General features: G+C 32.9%; 1 protein-coding gene and 1 non-coding gene across 2 annotated transcripts in view; one reads left to right on the top strand and one right to left on the bottom strand.

Annotated features, from left to right (window-relative positions):
- Positions 1-2,741: 2,741 nt before the first annotated feature.
- ARSF (arylsulfatase F) overlaps positions 2,742-24,581 on the top strand; it is a 38,320-nt gene continuing 16,480 nt past the window's right edge. The window contains exons 1-4 of the mRNA XM_051990562.1: positions 2,742-2,776; positions 2,963-3,112; positions 4,622-4,743; positions 23,778-23,909. Of these exons, the coding sequence (XP_051846522.1) occupies positions 2,742-2,776; positions 2,963-3,112; positions 4,622-4,743; positions 23,778-23,909 (439 nt within the window). The remainder of the gene's footprint in view (positions 2,777-2,962; positions 3,113-4,621; positions 4,744-23,777; positions 23,910-24,581) is intronic.
- On the bottom strand, positions 7,592-7,732 carry LOC127558404 (U4 spliceosomal RNA). Its single transcript, XR_007952801.1, has one exon. It is a non-coding gene; the product is annotated as a U4 spliceosomal RNA (small nuclear RNA).

The following is a 24,581-nucleotide window of genomic DNA, read 5'->3' as shown; positions in this document are numbered from 1 at the left end:
AATACAGAAAGAAAATTAAGCATTGTTCTTCCATTTTATAGTCATACATCAAGGGCCCTGTGATAATGTATGTTTAAGTTATTTTGAGGGGAGCCTTAAAAAGAATTAGAAACAATGATAAACTTTCTAGATTTCAGTTATCTCATTTATAGGTACTGGATCTGATGATTTCTATGTCCTTTCCATCTCTAAATCTATGAGCATGAAATGAATGATATAACTTTATGACATTGATTGGTAATCATTCCTAATATGATTTGAAATGTACTGTTTAACACTGTACATTTAACTAATGAAATTACTTTCCCTTGTCTGCCTTGCTAATCAAATTTAAGATAACAAACAGCAATACCTCTTGCCTTTTCAACTTTTTCTCACTCTTGAATTTTTGAATGTCCCTGAAGAGTTTCAACAAATTGTGTTTATTTCAACATGTATATATCATTATATCTACATCACTTCACTAATTGTTCTAATTGATTTGCTTAATACAGATGGATTTCCTATATCATTCTTCATAAACTTTTTCTAAAATTTTTAATTTTGCCTTACCCATCCATGAACATTCTTGCAGTAGCAAATGAAATCCTACTTTCCCAAGATGATGAGGACATCCATTTGCTTCTGTTAAGCTATTTTCACTCATTCCTAGTTGCCTAGGGTCTTAGAAAAAAGCATTATTTCTAGCTTTTATTAATTTTCTTAGTCACTTTCAGAAGACCTTACCTCAAATAATAGCTAGCAGTGTGACCTCAGATAAGCCAATTAGCATTCCTGAACATCAGTTTTATTACATGTAAAATGAAAAGACTGGATTCCATGATTAATAGCAATTCTGCTGGCTTTAAATGTATGACATCTATGTTCTTATATATTTGGCAAGATTGATTCAAACTTTGGATAGGAGCAGGCTTTGCCTGTTTGGGTGTATCATTTAGGAACTGAGTCTTATATGATTAATTGAAGAATGTTATATTTCCTGCAAAGAAAGAAAGGGGGTGGGGCCTTGGGATGGGGCCTAGACTCTGGACTTGCAGTGAGATACAAATCAGATACACACATACTTGTGTCTGAATCAGACATACCACCTCTGGCCAGCCTTATCTCTACATAATGTAAGGAGGTTGGTACAGTGCTAAAGATCTGGAAAACTAATTTTTTTTTCTGATCAGATTCAAGAGGAAAAATTGATTCTACACAGTGTCTATTTGGTTCCTATTCTACAAAGCTTGAAAAAGGTGAGTTGGGGACATTTGACTATGTCATATTTTTTTGCTAGAGAAATTTAGACTATGGTTGTGATAGAGAGGACAAAAGTATTTAACTTGGTAAAGCTCCACTGGCATGTTCTTAAGAATTATTGATATCACATTGAAATACAGGAGGAGGAAAAGGCCAGTAGTCTCTCAATAAATATAGTTCAATGCAATTTAGTCGGGGGAGGAAAATTATACGGAGAAAATTCCCAGTAGATAATCTCTTAGATATGAATTAATATTGTTGGGTACACTCAGTATATAATATTGTTGAATATACTCATTGGGATGAAAATTGGAAGACTGGGCTCTTAGATATTAATGAAAGAAAGTGAAACTAGAAGTATAAATGTGTATGTATGCAATGAGGAGGGGGGAAGGGAGGAGTCTTTTAATGAGGTTTGACAATACTTCTTTGGTGCTGTGCTGAGAGTTCCTATATTCAGCTGCACTCTGACACTTAATGATCCTTAACCCTTCAATAGCTTTGGAACTTCAGGAAGCCACAATAACCAAAGAGAGAATAATAACATAATGAAAATGGAGAAAGGTCCTGATATTCCAAAATTATTTGGCAGGATTTTTTTTTCTGAGCTTCCAAGAGTTTGGAAATCTTTCCTTCCTTTAGGGACACTCATTTTATTTTTATTTTTTTGGGGGGGGATTATGAAGATTTGAATACATATCAGATGAGAATTTCTTAAAGTATTTTGGGGAGCCCTAAGATTCTAAAGTTGTCATAGATTTATATATTTGAATCAGAGCATTTGACTAATGCTTAAAGGAAAAATAAAAAATATATAAAAAAAACCTGTTAGTCAACTGTACATTGTTTTATTTTTATATGGCCACTAAAAACCATTTCATATTTGTATGAATTAGTGGAAATTTCTTAGAAGCCTCAAAGCTTAACTTTAGTTATTACTTGATTTTTACAGGTGGTTATTTCCTTTTCTGAAAAAGAAAAGAAATATATGAATACATAAAACTGGAAATACATGATGAAACACTGGTAAGAGACAATGCCATTTGAAAATCTTTTCCTCTCCAACTTTCTCATCCAAAGGACGAGATTTTTATATAGCATTTGAATCAGCTATATGAAAGTGACATTAGGAGAAAGACTGGTCCTGGTTCTGATAGTTTTCCTGAAACAGTTACTTCTCACTTCTTTCCTTCAGATCCTTCATTCTTAAAGAAACCAAGATTTCAAAGCAAAAATATGATTGCACAAATTGCTTTTACATCTCCTTTTTTTAAAATGTGTTTGTGCAACTCGAAAATGCAATCAGGTTGATAATTGACACCTGTGTCCCTGGCAGTATTGTTGGACTGGGAATTATTTCACTTTTCAGATTAATTTTTATTTTGGCTCCAGTTGTCTTAGAAAAATTAGTGAGTTATAGTTTATGTAGACATTGCTATTGTATCAATCTATTTTGATGAGTTAGGAATAGGTTTAGGTTTATTGTTACCATGTAGTAAATGATAGTATTTCCCTTCTATCCTTCCCTTGTTCAGTAATAGCTGAAATATCTCTAAAAGGATGCAAAGATTTCTTTTGCTCAGTAAAAATTAAGGCTTAGCACAAAAGTGACCTTGAAAGAGGGAACCAGTTATAATATTTTAAAATTTTTATTATCAGAAAGTTATTTTGATAAATTCTTAATTCATCAAAGTATAATCTTTATTTTTTTTCTCCACAGGCACTCCCTGATCATTCTGTCCCTACTTGGTCTATTGATGAAAGTGTGTGGATCATTGATTGTATCTGATTCAAAGCCCAATGTGCTACTGATATTAGCAGATGATCTAGGTTTGGGTGACTTAGGTTGCTTTGGCAATGTTACACTTAGGTAGGTACTTAGCAAATTTTTATTTTGTTTTGTTGCTTAAAAGCTCTGATGAGTTCTATGACTATATGTATACATATATGTGTATACACACACATATATATACACACACACACACACACACACATATATATATATATATATATATATATATATATATTTGTTGTTGGTTGTTGGTACTACTTTTTAAAAACTTTGTTTTGACCAAATTAACATACCAATTTGACCAAAATGATCATGTTAATAGTTTCAGTAAATCATGTAATCTATATCTACAGAAATAAATGCAAGATGGGTGGTGCAATGAATAGAGCACTGGACATGGAGTCAGGAAGACCTTAAGTTCAAATATAGCCTCAGATACTTTCTAGCTGTAAAATACTGAGTAAGTTATTAACTTCTGTTGGCTTCAATTTCCTCCACTGTAAAGTAGGTATAATAAAATAACCTACTTTGCCAGGTTGTCCTAAGAATCAGATGATATAATATTTGTAAAGCACCTATTATATTTTCTAGCACATTGAAGATGCAGTAAAAATGTCAGCTATTTTTAGCTACTAAGTTAAAAGATGAAAGGAAGATTTATGAAAACATCCAAGTATTTTTTTTTTGGGGGGGGGGAGAAGGATTAAAAAAAAATCTTGTATAGTTAACAAAGTTTTTTTTTTAAATAACTTTTTATTTACAAAATATATGTATGGATAATTTTTCAACATTGACCCTTGCAAAACCTTCTGTTCCAACTTTTCTCCTCCTTACCCCCACCCTCTTCCCTAAATGGCAGGTAGTCCAATACATAACTTAACAAAGCTTTTAAAATTACATTCATAAAGGATTTAAAAGTAACATGATTGTTTAATCTCAATGCTATGTTCCAGTGTCAGTTTAATGAATCCAGAAACAATTGGGAAATACTGGAAGAGAGAGGACATAAAAGGGAGATAAAGGATTTTGTGGGACTGTCATCTCAAGATTACAAAAAATATTTTATTTTTAAATTTTATTTTATTCAAGAATTTGAATATCTATCAGTAGATAGATGGTACATGAGAGAGATGTAAGCTCAAAAAAGTACTTTCTGTCCATTAGAGGGCTCCAAAAAATTGGATAAATTGCCTTGGAGATTAACAAATTATCTATTACTGGTAGTATTTGGATACATGCTATATAAACACTTGTGTGATAGTTTAGAGTAGATTCATGTTTGGGTAGAAGCTGGATTAATCAATGTTTCCTCTCAACTTTGATAAGCTAATACTCTATTAATTGGTAAAAAATGCATTTAAATAAATTTGTGGCTATTTAAGAATTTGAAAAAAATGGAACTCCAAACACTCTGATCCTGGCTTTTTGTCTCTTAAGTTATTCCCTACCAGCACACTGGTAGGAGAGAAAAGCACTACTAGAAAATCTATGTAGTCTAATTGTTCGGTGAATCTGAACCTTAACTGCACATTCTCATGTAGCTTTAGTTAGCTTAAAAATATTTTTTTTTCCCTTCTACTTCTTTAGGACTCCTAATATTGATCGCCTTTGCAAAGAAGGTATAAAACTCACCCAGAATATTGCTGCAGAGTCAGTGTGTACCCCCAGCAGATCAGCTTTCCTCACAGGCAGATATCCAGTTCGAACAGGTTTGAAGATCTTTAAAGTATTATGCCATTAATTGCCTATGGTATTTTGTTCCATGAATATCAGAAAATAACAAAAAATTAATGGGGCAGTAGTGTCAAACTCAGAGAAATGGGAGTTGCTAACTGGTACATAAGGATCTCTACAAGCCACATATTGATTTAGTTTTGAAATTTGTTGTCTATGTTTAATTAAATGTTTAAATAATTTTGTTAATTACTTCACAATTATATTTTATAATTATTTATTCATTTTTATATTTATATTTAAATATTCACAACTATATATCTGATTTGGATAACATTCAATATTTATGAGCATGTGGCTCATTGGTGAAAGTTGAAAGAGTACTAGCGCTGGCATTAGAGGACCTTGGTTTAAATCCTGCTTCTGACACAAATCATTTAAAGTCCCTGAGCCTCAGTGTTTTTACCTGTAAAAGAATGGGTTGGACTAGACCACTTCTAATATAACTTCCAATAGATAGCAGCTAGGTGCTACAATGACTAGGGCACTGAGCTTGGAATCAGGAAGATGAATTCAAACCCTGCCTCAGATATTTAGTAGTTGTGTGACTCTGGGCAAGTCATTTAATCTCTTCTTCCCTCTTGGTTTCCTCATCTAGAAAATGGATATAATCATTTTTCACAGGGTTATTATGAGGGCCAAATGAAGTAATATTTGTAAAATGCTTGACATATAGTAATTCTCTATAAATGTTAACTATCATCATCATCACCATTATCAAACTTTTATGAACATCATCTAAAACTGATAGGAACAAAGATATTGTATTTGTTATGTACCTTATGTATCTACCACTCCAGAAATATTTATTATACTTATTTATGCCACAGGATCACAGATTTAAAACTGGAAAGAATTTTAGTCCAATTCCCTCATTTTACAAATGAGGATTATAAAGTCCAAAGTGGCTAAGTGACTTTTTCCCAAGCTCACACAGATGTGAAATGACAAACATAGAATTCAAACATAGATTTTATAATTTCAAATCCACTCTTTCCTTTGGATCATTAAAATTAATTTTTAAAGTATTATAGGTATGTTTTGTTTTCACATTACCCATACTGACATATTGCTCCCTATTCTTGCAAAACTTCTTATAACAGATTAAAACATTTGAGTAAAACTAACAAAACTAAGACCTCATCTGAAAATAATGAAATATTTTATATCTGTCATACACCCATACCTCTCCATTTTTTAATCACATAAAATTATTTTCTTTTCCCCTCATCCCAATTTCTTAAAGAAGAAAAGAAAAACAATTTTCTTCTAACAATTATGAATAACCAAGGAAAACAAATTCCCTTAATTGTTGTATGCAAAATATATAATATATAAATCTGTACATATGTGTATACCTATAAACATATGTATAAGCTTATATACCCACATCTATCATGTCTCTATAATGGATAATACATTATTGATATTTGTAAATCATGTGTGATAACTGAATTGAACATAGTTCTTAAGTTTTCAAAGTTATTTCTTTTTACAGTGTTGTTATTGTTTTAAGTGTTTTATTTATACTTATTTTATTGTTGAGTAGTCTATAAAAGTCTCAGAATTTCTTAGTTTTATAATATTGATATTTTAATACAAATTCTTCTGGTTCTGCCTATTTCATTCTGCATCATATAAGTCTTTACATTAAAGAACCTATTCTCATTCATTTCTTATAGCATAATAGGACTCCACATTCATAGTATGCAGCTTATTCAACTATTTGTCAATTGTTAGGCATCCTCTTAATTTCCAGATTATCACCACTACAAAATAAACGTATAAATATATTTTTAATTAAAAGACTTTTTTCTCTTTGATTTCTATTATCTTAGGTATAGTTGGTATATAAACTTTTTTTGGTATAATACAAAATTGCTTTCCAGAATGGTTATATCCATTAACAGGCTCATCAATATTGCATCAACATGCCTGTTTCCCACAGCCCCTCCAAAATTTATTATTATTATTTTATTTTTAACATCTTAGCCAATCTGATGGGTATGAGGTAGCAAGGGTCCTCAAATTACAGCCTGGAGGCCAATTGCAGTAGCTGAGTTTAACCCCCTCACCCAGGGCTATGAAGTTTCTTTATTTAAAGGCCCACAAAACAAAGTTTTTGTTTTTACTATAGTCTGGCCCTCTAACAGTCTGAAGGACAGTGAACTGGCCTCCTATTTAAAAAATTTGAGGACCCCTGACTGGTAGAGTCTCAGAAATGTATTAATTTTCATTACTGTAATTAGTGCTGATTTGGGATATTTTTTTCATATGACCATAGATAGCTAAACTAGATTTCTTCCTTTGAAAAATCCCCATTCATAAACCTGGACAATTGAACAATGGCATTTTTTCATATAAATTTGAATAAGTTCCTTATTTTCTTGTAAATAAGATCTTTGTCAGGGAATGTTGCTGCAAAGATTTTCCCCAGTTGTTTGCCTTTTAATCAGTTCCATTTTGTTTATGTAAAACTTTAATTTTATGTAATAAAATTATCTATTTTATGATCTTCGATCATCTTTATTATTTGTCTGGGCATGGACTTTTCTTCTATTCACTGATCTGATATGAAATTTTCTGCATTTCTGTAATTCATTTATGATATTCCCACCTGGGGTACATTTTTATATAAAATTAATACATAATAGATTATGTTTTAGTTTCTATTCATGATGTATTATGGCTCAATGTGCAGGACTACATGGCAAAGGTATTTGTAGGGATTAGGAGATTGGCTAGGTTTGGCTTTTTGGGACCTCTAAATTTGCATGTTCCAATCAAGTTGTATTTATCAAATTTCACTACCATACTGTATAGTATGAGGACATAGGAATTACTACCCCAAAGAACTCATACCCTGATTGGGGAGGTCAGGGAGTATAGTTTTTGCTTTTCAATTAGCAATAATTGAACCTTGGTTAAACCTAGTAAGTTGCAATACAGCCACTGTGCAAAGCTCAATATAGGTTTTTTCATCCTGGCTCTATCCTTGTAATATTCTGAGGACACTCTCAAGTGCTCATGTTACACTACTTAGGCAAGAACTCAAGAAAAGTTCCATTTTGAAATAATTCTCTGTTAGAAACACCTTTAAAAGACAGAATCCTCTTTTCCCAAGGGAACAGATTCCTTAACTCTAATAGACGTTTCAGTTACAACTGTATAAATTCAAGGGGCTATCTCATTTCCCTGCATATCAAGACATTCTTGGCCTAATGGAACTGTGCTGAGTATATCCAACCATTAGAAACTACTGAATTTTCTCTATGTTCATGTATCTTTCAATCAAACTTGAACAAGCAAATTAACAATGAGCATATTCCTTATGTCAGATCTTACAACTCAATAGCTCAGGCAAAGCAATAAGTAGCAATGTTAAAGATTTATGGCTGCCTGACAAGTATGGTCTTACCTCACCAATTAGGCTAGGAGTTCTCTGGGGAGAGTAATGTTTATGTCCTCATACCATTTAGTATAGTAGTGAAGCTTTGAGTTAAGAGAAAATACTTTTGGCCCTTATGGTTCTATATTCATTATGTTTTATTGCAATGTTAATATTCAGTGCTGTAGACATTTTCGTTGATATTCATATGTTATTTTCCAAAATAAGAATATTCATGCATTTTTTCACCTCAGGATAAAGTTCACCTAGAACATGAATAAATTTAGATAAAACTATTATTTCTCATATACTTGTCCTTAAATAGAGTTTATCACTGGCCCTAAATATCACCATTCTTTTAGTGACCTTTTATGTACTTTCCAAGCCATGTCTAATAGCAATGTGGACCACTGGAATTACAGCAAGATAATTTCCATTTCTGTGCATTTTTTTAAACAATCCATTGAAAGAGGTAGGATTATTGAAAGGCAGTGTCACATCACGAATAGCAAGTTGGATCTAAAGTTAAAAAGAATTTTAAAGTGTATTAGCTGTTTGATATTAAAGATAGTAAATCATTTAAGGTATAATTCCTTCATCTATAAGATGGTAATAAAATTACCCATTCCACAAGGTTATTGTGAGACTCAGTAGAGATAATGTAGGCCAAATACTTGGCAAATTTTTAAAATTCTGTTAAACTGTTGTTGTAATTATACTCATTTTACACATCAAGAATTCAAGTTAAGAGATTCAAAATAATGATTTCCTAATTAGCAAATTTACATGTATCAGAACTTGAATTCCAATTCAAGTTTTCTACCTGCACACTCAACTACATCAAACATTGGATGGTTAGAGTTTATAAACCTGAATTCTAGTCAGTGATCTACTGAAAGCCAATTCTATAGCTTAGGCTAAAGAACCTTCAAAGTTTTAATTGTTGAAATGGGATGGTACTATAATCATGTCTATCTCCTAGGATAATATATGTTAATTGACTTAAATTGAATTAAAAGTTATAAGAACAATACCATTACACTAGCTGCCCCTTATGTTTAGAATATAATTCCTATTTATCTCTGCTTCTTAAAATCCCTATATTTTTATAAGATTTAAGTCACCTTCTATAGGAGGCCTTATACATTAAACTCCTATCTACTTTTCATATATCTTGTAAATATCTATACATGGAAATATTTCTCAAACTAGAATGCATATTTCTTGAAGTTGGTAATAGCTTTTGCTTTTTTATTTGTATGTCCAACACTGTTACATAGCATCTACCACATGGTAAGCACTTACCTAATTATTCATTGATGCATTAAAATAGCTGGACCAAAAAAATTAAGAGGCCTGTAGGATTTGAGAAAGCCACTTAACTACTCTAACCATGTGTACATGAAACATTTTAAATAGGGGTTATCTCATTCTTTGTCACATATTTTTGTGCACCATGTCAGTGCAGCCAGGAAATTGGTGGCCTTGAGAAAGGAGATAAGGTAAGATAAAGATAAGAGATAACAGCAATTGACAATTTATTGGAAAGGCAAGGTGAGGAAAGGAGAGTATGGGTTTTAAAATAAGGTCAAGCTTACAAAAATGGCAAATGGCAATAAGAATAATAATAGGTGTCATTAATGTTTACAGAGTACATTGTATACATTATTTATTTGATTGTGATACCATTTAGGAAAAAGAAGAAGTTAGAAATAGGGAATATATCTACATGGTAGGAGATGGTGTATGGAAAAATGAATTTTGATTGTCTTCTAAACTTCTAATATTCCTATTTCTCTTGTTGGTAGGTATCATGATCAAGTGGGATTTATATATATATATATATATGTCTCCATATTTAATGTATTTTTTAAACCTTAAAAGCACGTTATTGAGTTTGAGATGTACTCAGGATATTCAATTTGAAATGTCCCATAGGCAATTAGTAATACAGAAGAGAAGGGTAGAGGAAAGCCTTAACCTGGAGATAAACATTTATAAATTCCTTGTATAAGAGATAATTAACCAAAGGGAACTAATGAGGTCATTTAAAGAAATATAGGAAAAGTGCATTTAGGTGACACAGGAAATAATTCATTGGGCCTGAAATTAGGAATACTCATCTTCATGAGTTCAAATCTAGCTTCAGATACTTATTAGCTATATGATCTTGGGCAACTCACTTAACACTATTTATCTTAATTTCTCAATGATAAAATGAACAAGAGAACTATGCTGACTAAAAATATTGTATCTAGTAAAATTATGCATAATATCAAATTTAAAAATGGACATTCAATGAACTCTCAGATTTTCAGGATTTTGTTTTAAATGAACCTGAAGTCAACAGAAAATGCAATATAGAAGAACCAACAACAAAGACTAATTAATTTCAAGGGATTCACTAAGAACAAACTGTTAATATTCTATATGTTTGAGATTCACAATAGTAATTAGTCCAAAAGAAAATTAGAGTAGAGCTAAGTATGATGTGACCCTAAAAACTATTTAGAAAAAGATAAAAATAATAATTATTCTATACAAATGAGGTGCAAGAGTAAGAACTTATACAGAGGAATTAGATGGGGAGAGGACCAATAGTTCTGAAATCCCACTCATATTGGGAATGGGTTAAAAAGGGAACAATTTTGTGTGTGTGTGTGTGTGTGTGTGTATGTGTGTGAAGAAATAAGAAAGGAGGGATTAAGATGAGGTAGAGTACAGAAAGGTTTGTACATTAAGGGAAATGGAGTAAGTTATATAGATTAATGGAAATGGAATAAAGAGAGAGGGAAAGTGTGGGGGAGAAGATAAAGGAGGGATTCATGGTCAGGGGACTGAAGATTAAGAAATAGCAAGGCAGATTAACTGATCAAAGTAAAGTAGAAGAATGAACAGAGATAGGAAGTAAGAGATATAAACAAGCATGATAAACAATGATCAAGAGTAGAACTTAGGAGAAAAAATAGGAGTAATAATCATTAATCTCAAACAAAGTCAAACTTAAAAAAGATCCATTGAAAAAAGAAATATCCTTTGTATGTCAGCCATATTAATATTGTTTTAGATGTATGTGTATGTATATATATGAGTATATATGTGTGTGTATGTATATAGGTATAAGTATGTGCAAATATATATGGTGTGGGTGTATGTGGGTGTATAAGTGTGTATGTGTATGTATGCATACACACAACACATATACTTAAATATATTGGTGCCTTTTTGGGGAGGAGAGGAAAGGGAGGAAAAAGAAAGTAAAAAGTACACAATGGAGAACAAAAGAAAACCTATAGGGAAGCAAAGAAAAGATGGACAGTTATGAATATGGTATTTCCTATTATTATATATGCTTTCTAAAAATGGATATTATATATATATATATACACACACACAATTCTCCTTGATGTTCTGCTGTGCACATGACAGTGTTTTTTCTTTCTCTTTCTATTTTGGTTTTTACTTATTTTGCATTTAAATTTCAAATGAATACATTAAAAATGAACTGGAGAAGAAAATGGCAAACTTTCAGTTATCTTTGCAAAGAAAACCCTAAATAGGGTCACAAAGAATCAGACATGGCTGAAATGGTTGAAAAACAACAAAAAAGATAGGGAGAGACTGAACTTTGGAGTAAAGGTGGGGTGGGGTGATAGAGGAAAAGAAGGCAAGGAGGGATGAGGTAAAATGTATATAACCTGCATAAAAAAAATAAAAATAAAAAAACAGGCAAGAGATGGATAGGCATATATAGGGAACATCAGGTAGATGGAACAGTTTAGCTAGAATGGCGGGAATGGGGAGGAGACTATTTCCTTTCTTCCCCCCCCTTGTAGCATAAAGTTCTGAATTGGAAGAGAGTATTTACAATTCATTTCATGTTATCTGGGCCTTAGCATCATTATTTCCTCATATGTAAAATGAAAGCTCTTGGCTTGATGACCTCTGAGGTTCCTTCTGGCTGTAAGTCTGACACCGTGACCTCACTTGATCCATATCAGCTCCTTATAAGTTTTGCAGATATTATTGCTTTCTTTAAAAGATGGTGAATCTGAAGATGAGGGGTTAAATGAAGTTAAATTATTATAGCTTGTAAGAGGAGAGATCTAAACCCATTGCTTCTTGACTCAAATTCTGGTGCTTAAAGTCTGATGCTTTATGTACTTTCCCAATAATACTTAACTCTGGGGGCTATTGGGAAGAGTTGGCAAATCACAAAGTGGTAAAGAAATATGAACTAATCATGTGTTTTGCTTTTAAAATAAGTTTTTATAGATATATTTTGTTTGTTGCATCATGATAATTATTCCAAATATCCCTCCTCCTTCTAGGGAGTCATTCCATATAATAAATATTTTTAGAGAGTAACCCCCTTTTCTCCCAGCAAAACTGACAATACATTGGCAATACAAGTAAAAACCAAAATATGTGCAGTACATAACACCTATGTATATCTCACCTCCATGAAGGAATGCACTGAGGATGTAGAAGAATGAACAGAGATAGGAAGTAAGAGATATAAACAAGCATAATAACAATGATCAGGAGTAGAACTTATTAGGAGAAAAAATAGGAGTAATGGGGAATGATTCTTGCTTGATCTTTATTATTTTGTTGCATTTATATTTGATATTTTGGTGTGTAGTTCTTTCCATATATATGGTTGTAGTTATAATGTATATTATTTTCTTGGCCCTGCTGAATTCACTGTATATCATTTCATATAGATCTTTCCATAATTCTCTCTATTCATTACACACACTATTTCTTACAACACAGTGATATTATATTACATTCATGTAACACAATTTGTTTAGTCATTCCTCAATTGATGGGGATCTACTTTGTTTCCAGTTCTTCGCTGATACAAAATAAGTACCACCATGAGTATTTTGGATTATATGAAAACATTCTTAATTGATTGTTTTCTTGAGATATTAGCCTAGTAATGAAGTCTCTGGCTCAAAAGATATGGATAATTTTAGTCATTTTATTTGCATGATTCCAAATTGTCTTCTGAGATGGTTGTGGCACTTCGAAGTTTCACCAATAACATATTAGCATATCTACTATTCAAATATTTCTTCAACTTCAACAATTAAATATTGATAATTTTTGTTAATTTTCATGGTGTGAAAGGAAATTTCAGGATTGTTTTAAGTTTTACTCAAATTATTAGGAATTTTGAATATTCTTTGATATGGGTGAATTCTCTTTAATTCTTTTGAGAAATGTTTGTTCATATCTTTTGTTTATTTTTAATATTTATTTATTTAAAACTAAATATAAAATAAGAAAAATAAAATATAAAAAGACAGAAAAGGAAAATGAACCAGAACAAAATATTATTGAGTGCCCAGAACACCAGGAGGATTCAAAATATGTACAATAAATTTCCATTTCAAGAAAGCATATATAATAATAGAAGACATTATATTCATCTTTTCTTAACTTCCTTGGAGGTAATTCTTTGTTTTCTGCTAGGCACTTTTGACTTCATTATTTTTTTCCACTTTCATTCATGCAGGCTACAGTTATGCACATATATATATATATATACATGCATATGTATATATATATATATATATATATATATATATATATAGTCATCCTTACACAATACATATGTCTATACACACACACCTACATGCATAGACACACACATACACACACATATGCACATATGTAGACATGCATGTAAAACTATTACTATGGTCGACAGATAATGTATATTGATTGAATCTTTAAGTTTGACTTTGTCTGAGATTAACAGTTTCTAGCCATACTTTTTTTCCCTAATAAGTTCTACTCCTGATCCTAGTTGTAGTGTTTGTGTATATCTCTTATTTTTTTGTCCTTGCTAACTTTTGTACTCTAATGCTACTCCTTCTGTATCCCACATTAACCTATGCCATCCTTTCCTTCCCTTTTTATCCCCTTTCCATTAATCTACAAAACCTTCTATACCCCACTTTACCTATTCCCTCCCCTCTTATTTCTTTATAGATTCTGAAGGGTGCTATATCTTCACACACACACACACATAGATACCATATATACATATGTGTATGTTTGTGCATGTTTGTGTATGTATATAGATAGATATAGATATAGATGGGTGTGTATGTATTTTTCCCTATTTAACCCATTTTAGATGTGAGTAAGTTTTCAGAACTACTGGCCCTCCTTTCTACTATAATTCCTTTATATCATTTCTTCCTCTATACCTCATTTGTAATAGCATGATTACTATTTTTACCTTTACCTAGATAGTTTTGCTTTTCCTATACAGTTTCCTAGACAGATCATACTCAGCTCTGTCCCAATCTTCCTTTTGAATTATCCAATAATTGATGTCGATTTTAAACACATAGTTCAAACCTCAGTTTGAAAAACAAATAATTTGTCCTTGTTGAATCACTTGAGATTAATCTTTGATGTTGGCTCTTCTTTAAATTGTTTATTGAAATGAAATTTCATTGATACAATGTCCTGAAAATTGGTGAATTTAATGAGTCCATTTTTTCCCCCTTTCACTATTATGGTTAGTTTTGCTAGATAGGATATTTTTGCCTCAATTCTTTTGATTGTCCATATATATTATTCCAGGACCTGTGATCTTTTATTGTAGCTACTGACAAATCCTGTACAATTCTAATTGTAGCTTCAATATATTTGAATTTTGATGTTGTTGTTTATTTTGTTTTTTGTAGAATTTTCTCTTTGCTTTGGTGTTTTGGAAAATTTAATAGTTATATTCCTATGTGTTTTGTTTGTAGAGTCTCTTTAAGATTGGTAATCAGTGGATTTAAAAAAAAAATTCTACTTTCCCTTCTTGTTCTATTATTTCAGGACAATTTTCTTTTCTTTTTTCTTTTTTAATTTATTTTATTTGGGAAAAAAAAAACAAGGTAAGGAAAAAAAGAAAAACAAAAAAGAAATATAAAACAAAATAAAGCAAAACAAAAAGAGAATGTTGTCATATACCTAGCAGAACATCAGGGAGAATTCAAAATATATAACAATAAATTACCAGATCAAGAAAGTATATATATTAGTAGAAGAAATTATATTCATGAATATCCACTTTTTTCTTTTCTTCCTTGTAAATTGTTTTGGGTTCTCTGCTACATAATTTATGTATTTTATTTTTTCCCCCTTCATCCCTTCACCCATAAAATCTATCTATATAAATATTTGTATATGTTTTTATAGAAATATTTTATAGAAAATTTTATATAAATTATACGAAAATTATGTGTAAATTATATAAATATTTTATATAAATTTATGCAAATATACACACAGTCACATACACACACATACCACATACACACATTCAGGACAATGTTTTTTGATTATTTCTTTCATCATTGTGTCTAGGTTCTTTTTTTGGTTACAACTTTCAGGCAGTCCAATAACTTGTGTTTTCTCTAGATCTGTTGTTTTTTGTATAAGATGTTTCACATTCTCTTCTAATTTTTTATTCTTTGTATTTTGTTATTTCTTGATCTCATACAGCTTCACTGGATTCCCCTTACCCAAATCTAATTGTTGAAGTATTATTATTATTTTTTCTTTAAGACTCTAGACTTTCTTTTCTAATTAGTTAATTTTTTTTTGTTGTTGTTTTTATTGTTTTCTTGGATATTTGATTTGGATGTCTAGTTTAGTTTTTAGTTTTCCTTCAATCTGTCATTTGATTTTTAAAGTCTTTTTTGAGCTCTTCTATAAAGACTTTTTGGGCAGGTAGTCATTTAATATTACTCTTTGTGTGTGTGTGAGGGATCACCATTTAATAAAAAAAAAAAGCTAGAGAGATCTCTAGAAGCAAAGCCAAGTTTATTATACATTCTCTCGAGAAGGGTGTCCCATCTATCTAGCAGACAATCGAAGGGAGGAAGCACCTTCTGGGACAGGTTTACCCCTTTTAATCCCTAACACAAATATCCCCTCCTACCACTGACCCCCACTCTCATTGGCTGAGGAGCTTATTCTAAACACGGGAACTACCCCCAAAATTGAACTTGACCAATAAGTACATAGTTGCCCATATTTGACTGAAATAGGGAGAAAATGATATCATGGGAGGATAGCAGGAACAGGATTTAGGTATGCTTTTGGATTAATGCTCAAAGTCCTTCAGGCCTATTCAACCTCTGAAGTAGATGAAGTCTTACTCGATTTTTACAACTGTCTTGAAAGATCTCACCTCATCTCATTCATTTGGAATAGGAGAGGCTTTTCAAAATTCACTGTCCTCTGAAGATGTACCACAGTCTTCCTTATTCCCATATTTTATGACTAGATTCTTTCTTCTTTGCCAGTTCATTTTTTTTTTTTTAATGAGAACTTATTCGTGTAAATACCTCTAATTCTGGGTGGGTGGGTGGGTGATGGTGTTTCTGGCTTCACTTTACCTCTCTGCCTGACCTGGAATCTCAAACTAAGAACTCCACCTTTCTGCAAGTGTCCACAGCCAGCAGCATCTTTGCCTCACTGCTTCTGCATTTACTCATCAGGTGTGCTGGTTCCTTATTGCCCAGGGCTGCATCTGCCATTCCTAAAGAGCAGAGGTTCAATTATCTGATACTTAGACTGGGACTACCCACCCTGTCTGAGAAATCAAAGTTCCTGTGGTTGAGGCTGAGGCTCCCTCCTAACCCAACTAGTCCCAGGACTCCCAGTTTGCAGTTTCTCTGGAGTTAGCTTGGAGATATTTACATTTTTCTGGGGTTGAACCTAGATTCTGGGGTCTTTCTTCTTCACGTATTCTCCAGGCTGTCCTAGGAAGACCCTTGTTCTGGCCCATGTCTTATTTGTTTTCAACTGGTCTGTATGTGGGGGAAATCCTAAGAGCTGAATTTTATGACCTATTCTACCATCTTCCCAGAAGCCTCCAAAGTTATTTTTTAAGGAGCATTTTGAAATTAAATCTACATAAGTCCCTTTGATCCTGAGATATTTCATGCATTTTGTATTATAATTGTCGTGGGATTTCCATTTCTATTATTGATTTTTGTGTTTTGTTTTTATTACATAAAAATGATGCTGATTTTTAAAGATTTATTTTGTAACTTGTAATTTGTGGAAGCTACTAATTGTCTCAGTTATTATTTTTGTTCATTTTATAGGATTTTCCAAGCAAACCATTATATCATCAGGAAATATGGGGTAGTTTTAATTTCTCTTTGTATATCTGTATGCTTTTAATGTCTTTCTTTTGTTGAATTGTTGTTGCTGTCATTTCTAGTATCACATGAAGCATCCTTGCTTCACTCCCATATTTATTAAAAGAAAATTCTTGTGTATGTCTTTTCCATATTATGTTTGTGTTTTGATAGATTTTTGTAGATTTTTGTATAATATTAAATAAGTTTATCATTCTCTAGTTTATGTACTAAGATTACATTTATCTCATAAAAAGATTTTTATAGAATACTTTCTCAAGTCTTGAAAATAATTTGTAAAATATGATTACTAATTGTTTTTTAAAAATTTTAATAGAATTTTTCTGCTGAAACAGGAACAGAAGGTTGGTTTTTTTTTTCCTTTACCAGTTTCTTTTTTGGCTAGGTCTACTTCTTTTATGAAACTGGATTATGTAAAATCTCTATCTGCTTTACTAATAATTGGTATATTTTATATTTTTGAAGGTATTCCTTTATTTCTCTTGTTTTATTAAAATTTTGTTAGCATAAAACTATGCATATGTTCTATTTAATCATTTTATTTCTTCTGATTTTACCATTTTGTTCATCTTATTTTCTGCTCTGATGTTTTTAATCATATTTACTAAGTTTATCAATTTTACTAGTTCTTTCAAAGAATTAGCTTTTAGTTTTGCTTATCATTTCTTTGGGCTTTTAAAAAATCTTGTCTATTTTTTATATTTTTATTCTTTTACATATAGTACATTAAATTTACTTATTTGTTTTATAATTTTCACAATCCATTAAAATCATCAATCCTCTTTCCTCCCTCCCCCTGCCCCTTCCCCCCCCCCCCCTTTTTGGTTTTCTATTTTGTTAAGGATATAACTTTTTCCTTGTCTTAGCTGCATCCCAGAAATTTTGGTATGTTGTTTTATTGTGATTTTTTAATCTTGATTCACTCATAATTTATCATTTCTACTAGATTATTCTTGATATCTGTATATTTGCTTTCCCAATTCATTGTTTTTTCTTTCATTTCTTTGATGAGATTTTCCATCACAGATTCCAGTTTTTCTCTTCTGCTCAATATTTTTGCCCTGCTAGTCATAAATTTTGCTTTCATAATTCTCATTTCTCTTTTGAACCATTTAGGAATAGGTTTGTGATTCCAGGTTTTCCTCACTTTCCACAGAGTCCTCTATCTCATAAAGTGATGAATTATTTTCCTTTATTTTACAATATTTATTCACAGATTATTGAATTTGTTTATTAAATCTGGAGGCTGTATTTCCTGTATTTCCTTCTGTTACTGTTTTCCTTGTTGATATTTCTGTTATATTAAAGTTCTTTTAGTTTTTCTTCCTAAAATTGTTGGTGATTTCAGTCTCTCTCTCTCTCTCTCTCTCTCTCTCTCTCTCTCTCTCTCTCTCTCTCTCTCTCTCTCTCTCTCTCTCTCTCTCTTTCTCTCTTCCCCTCCCTCCTATTTTCCAGGATTCTGTACTTTTGGACTCTTTCTTTTCGGATGGTGGTTTCCTTGCAGATTAAATTTCAGTATTTCAGATTTCTCTCACTTTGGCAGTTCAGATTTTCCAGCTGAATCACCGCCCCCAAGTGACTTCTGGTTAATGAGAAGTGGTTGCCATTTTCTTTCTCTCTGGCTTATAGGAGTGTTTCGCCTCTCGCATCCCCATCCAAAAGTGTTCTGTTCAATTTCCTTTGTTTTTTAGTTCTCTTGCCTGTCACCTGAAATTCAGAAAGCTTCTACTCTGGTGCTAGCAAGTTGCCCTCCCCAGAACCAGAACTTCAGTATTTTGCAGCATAATCTCCAGCAAAGTTTTGCTTCTGAAAGATTGAGACAGCACTTGCCATTTGTCCTAGCAGCCTGGAGTCTGGGACTTAACAGTCCTTGGGGAAAAAAAAAAAGGATGAATTAGGGTATGGGACTGGGTTTTTCTGTGAGTTTCTTGGGACTGCTAGTGCAGCTTTTCTCCTATTAGTAGGGAGGTGTACTAAATGAGTGAAGAGTAAGTGAACATCAGTTCATGGGTTTTTAGATTTTTTTTTTTTTAATTTTCTTTTGGATTTAGATGGTTCTAGAGCTAGGAACAGATAAAGTTGCCTTATCTGTGGTGTATAATTTCTGTTTTGGAGAGGCTTAAAAAGTCATGGAGATTAAAAAAAAATATTTAGTTATTACTCTAGTTACTCATGTAACCCAGAAGTCCCAACCTAATCATTAAAGGTAAATAGATGTGGGAAAGGTACTGTCACTAAATTTAGAAATATTCTTAGATTTTGAAGTTTACTCATCTTTTTTATGTCAATAAGAGAATATTTCTTCATTATAAGTACTTCATATAATTTACCATTTGTGTTAATAGGGGACAGAACATTCAGTACCCTAGTCCATCCTTCCCCGCCCCAGGGCTATTAAGACACAGACTCCAGGCTGCTCAAATTAATAGAAAGGAGGAATTATTATTTTGAAATAATATTTTTTTTTCAGTTCTTTCAAATCCCAGATCTTATTTTCTGTTAGTGAAAATTCTCAAACATTTTGAGCATATAGGGGCTACTCCAGAACCAAAAACAAGAAAAAGACCAAACAAAAATTTGTTGAGTGAATGAATGAATGAATGTGTGTGTGTGTGTGTATGTGTGTGTGTGTGTGTGTGTGTTTGCTTTACAAGGGAATATTTTGATGTTTTTCCAAATGTGAGAGCTATTCTGTCTTGACATGTGGTAAAACAATGGCTATTTCTGCTTCCATTCCCTGAGAAGCAGAATAAAATCAGTGAGTATGAGATACTGTTGTTAAGTTGTGACTCACTCAAGAAGGTCAAAGGAAAATGCATCACAGTGTAGCAGATAGAAAAAGACTTTGGAGTCAGAGAACAACAAAATCCTTTTGATAAGTGTAATAAATATTGTCTTTATAGTTAGAGGATGGTGGATTCAAATGTTACCTCTGATACTTCCTACCAGTGTGAGCATGGGCAAGGTACTTAATCTCCCAGTGCTTTAGTTTACTCATATTCAAAATGAGAGGGCTAGACAATTCAAATAGATGACCCGTGAGTTCCCTTCCAATTCTAGATCTATAATCCTATTAATCATATAACCCTAAAACTTACTCTCTTCCCTGTCAGAAAAAAGCCCAAATAATTATTAACAAAATTTCAGACTATCCTGTTTGAATAGAGTGATTGTGAGGATGGAACTATTTTGTATAGTCCTCAAACTTCTGTTCATCTTTAAATAGCCCTTTGAGATATTGATTAGCCTATCTTTAGACAGGTCTGAGATCTGATCTGTCAGGCATTCCAATCTGGCTCCTCTTTGATCTTTACTTTTGAGTTTCCTAGCACTTCCATTCCTTCTTGATTCCCCTCCCTCTTGAGTACAAGCCTTTATGCCTGGAAAACCCTCAAGGTTATATTTATCATAAAAAGATATGTCTCTGATGAAGATCTTTGCTAAATTGTTTTCTGAATTAAACCCGCTCTGAGGTACTCTCAGAGGGAATGTCTTACTTCTAATGGTACCTTTCTCCTTACTCTAGCTAACTCTGGTTAATCTAACTATATGCTCTTCCAACTCTATTTCATATTTACCATTCCTGGTATCTACTGTATCCTTTCATTTTGTCTGTGACCTATTCCTCTAAATCCCTAAATAAATCTACCTTTTTACCAAAGAGAATGGCCATTGTGAATTTGTCACATGTTTATTTTGCACTAGGAATTGCTAATCCCATCTCATCACTATGATATAGCCTAACTCTGTGATCAGGGACAAATCATCTGATATCTGAAGCAAAGTTCTAGATTGTAGATAAATTGCTGATTTTCAATCTTTGTTAAATAATGCTTCCTTTACTGATGAAATTATTTCTGGTTCATATGTGAAACCTCCAAAACTTTCCTTAGGGAAGAAAGAAAGGGAAAAAAAGAAGGAAGCTAAGAAGGAAGAAGGAAAAAAAGAGAAGGAGGGAGGGAGGAAGCAAAGGAGGAAGAAAAAAAGGAAAGGAAATGAGGAAAGAAAGAAAAAAGGGAAGGAGGAAAGGGAAGAATGAGGGCAAACATGAGAGGAAGAAATAAAAGAAGGAAGTGATGCGGATTTAATCTCTTCCCTGTCAGGAAGAAGTTCAAATGATTATGATTAGATATAACCAATTCTTAGACTATTTTACTTGGATAGAGCAATTGTGAGAAAGTAACTCTTTGTCAGCTTCCATTATCCATCACTCAACCTCTTTAAACAACCTTTTGAGATATTGATTAGCATATATTTAGATAGGTTTGGACCTGGTCTGCCAGGTGTTCCATTTGGCTCCTCTTTAATCTTCCTCCAACGTGATCCCTTCCTCCAAGTTCTTGCCTTTACTTCCTTGGTTTTCCTGAGAAACCCCAAGGCTGTGTTTCCCTTATAAAAGATGATGGTGAAGCTCTTTGATAAATCCTTTTCAGGACTAAGCCCACTATGAGGTTATTCCCTCTCTCACTGCTCATAGTGCCTTACCTCTAATGGTGTTGAATGGGACTAATGGGATGAAGTATTTCTCAGTATTGTCTCATGTTCCCAGAATGGACCTTGGGAGGTCATTTGATCTCTGGAGGGATGAACTTTGAACCTGGAGATGCAGGAAGTTGCAAGAAGTGACATGCCCTGTGGGAGGCAGCCAACATTGGTGACCATTGGTCAAGGATGGTTATGTCCTTCTATCCAATGAGAAGGCTCAGGTCTTTTGCTTTTAAACCCTGGACAAGCCAGAAGCAGGTCAGGTTCCAGGAGCATATGACAGAAGCATGGGATGGCTCCCAAATATGTCTGGGACTCTTCCTGCAGGGATTAAATAAATGCTTTCTCTTCATACTTTATGACGTCTCTGATTATTTAATTGGATCGGGAAGGGGGTCTTTCACCTGATCTGTTCCCCACAGTGTCTTTTTTTCTTTTTCTAGCTAACTCTAATTAGTATGCTATGTGTCGACCACGCTAGCACCCAGGACACCCCAGAATCAGCCAAAGTCAGGATAAGCAAAAGTCCTTAATCTTTATTCTCGGTCCCCAGATGCAGGATTGAACAGGATGGAAAGGAAGCAGATTCTCCAGAACTGCCTTCTCCCTCATCTACCACCAAGAGTGACTCTCTAGGTCGTTTTACTCCACCCCCTAGTCCCTCCTACAATCCTCTATATACCAATCATTGAGCCAATACAGATAGTGGAAAGGGCCATTTTCCAAGCATATGCCCATAGAGTATTGTCCAATCAGTAGTTAACCTCAAGCGCTCAGCAGTCCCGACCTCAATGCATCAACCCAATAGTTTCAGCCCTCTACACTGCTAAGCTTCTTTATGGATCTAAACTGACAGTCAGTGACTTACTTCCATCTCACAGAGTATTTCCTTTCTCCTGATTAATTGTGATTTCCCCAAAGAATTTGCTTTTTACTTGCTAACTATATTCTCTCCCAGCTCTATTTCATATTTACCACTCCTGAGGCCTATTTTACCTTTATTTTATCTGTAACCTACCTCCTTAAAAAAAAAAAATCTACCTTTTGGCAAAGAGGATGGTCATTGTAAATTTATCATATGTTTATTTTGAACTAAAAAGTGCTACCCTGACCTCATCAAAATGAAGGGAGGAAGAGAGGGAAGAGGAAAATGGAGAGAGAAAGGGGAGGGAGGAAAGAAGGAATGAAATAAGAGAAAGAAGGAGGAAGGAAGAAAGGAAGTCAGATGGAGGGAGATAGAGAGTAAAAAGAGAAAGTGGAGAAATATCTAGGATATTTAAGAGCCATATTTTTCCTATCTCTTTGCAACTGATCTTTTGGTAGAAATAAAGCTTTTTTGTCACTAATGACATGTTACTGTCACTAATGTCACTAATTGGTATCACTAATGTGACTATTATCACTAATTAGTGTCACTAATTAGTCACTAATGTCACTAATACTATGAGGACTATCAGGATTTGGAAGGATATATATATCCTTCATCTATATTATAAAAAAAACATACTGATAGAAGACCAGTCTCTCAGTCAAAATGATCTAAATTCAATTCTACCACTAAAGGTACAGATTGTGTTATCTGGGGGCAATTAACCTCTCATTTCAAATTCTTTTAAGACTACAAGTTGTAGATTAGCTGATCTTCATTTGAAGAATAAGTTCTCAGCTGAGTGAATCTGAACAAATTAAAAACAAACAAAAAACAATCAAAAAGGAATGCAATTTGCAGTAGGAATGGAAGGAGGGTGAGGAAAAACTTTCTGGTTCATCCAAATGCATCATGAAATATTGATTGCTTCTACTGCCAGTGTGAATATAAACAACATATTAGATAGAGTACATATTAAATGTGATGATGATCTTTCAGTGATAAAAGTTTTAAAAATTAATAAAAACTGTGGTCACATGGCTGGGCTGACCATGATTTTTTTTACTCTAATTTCAGGGATGGTCTCTAGAACTGTTTCACGTAAGCGTAGTGTCTTTAATTCACTTGGGGTCAGTGGAGGGCTCCCTCGGAATGAAACCACGTTTGCAGCCACCCTGAAGAAGTATGGTTACAGCACAGCACTAATAGGTATGTGGAAATCACTTTTTTCAAAATGGGTTTTTCTTTCCATTTCTTCTTCCCAGTCCTTTCACTCTTCCAAAAACTTTATGAGAGCTAGGAGATTTTATTATTAGCAGGCTGTGCATGCCAGGAAGACCATTTATTTTAAAAGGGCTGATTGACATTAATGAATTGAGAAATGGAAAATAATTGTTCAATTTATCTAGGAGTGTGCAAATGTATAATCAAATATGTAATCTTGGTTTAACTTAAAATATTTCTTTGTTTTCTTTTAGTGTAACATTAGAAACACTAAAAATATATACAATTGAGATCTCCTCATTGTAGATACTCCCTATAACTATGCAAGTCTTAAATCTTTAATACTTTTTCACTATGATAATCATTATTCTTCACCTTTCATCAGTTTGATTCAGAAGTTTTGTCCATTGTCCTGATGGCATTTCTCACTTTGTCCTGGCATCTGACTATTTCAGTAAAGTTCATTATTGATTAATTGGTTGATGTGCTCGACAATAGTCAGTTATCCCCACACTTTTACCACATAACCTGTCAGTCAATTGCATTTATTTCTCACTTAAATTATGACAGGCATAGGGTTAAGCCCAGAAGAAGCAAAGAAATGTGAATACATTCTCCCTTCCTTCAAGCAAATAAAATTGCACTTTCACTTTCTCT

The sequence above is a fragment of the Antechinus flavipes genome, chromosome 3, assembly GCF_016432865.1.
Source record: "Antechinus flavipes isolate AdamAnt ecotype Samford, QLD, Australia chromosome 3, AdamAnt_v2, whole genome shotgun sequence".
Classification (NCBI taxonomy): Eukaryota; Metazoa; Chordata; class Mammalia; order Dasyuromorphia; family Dasyuridae; genus Antechinus; species Antechinus flavipes.
This window is presented reverse-complemented; position numbering and strand designations above follow the sequence as displayed.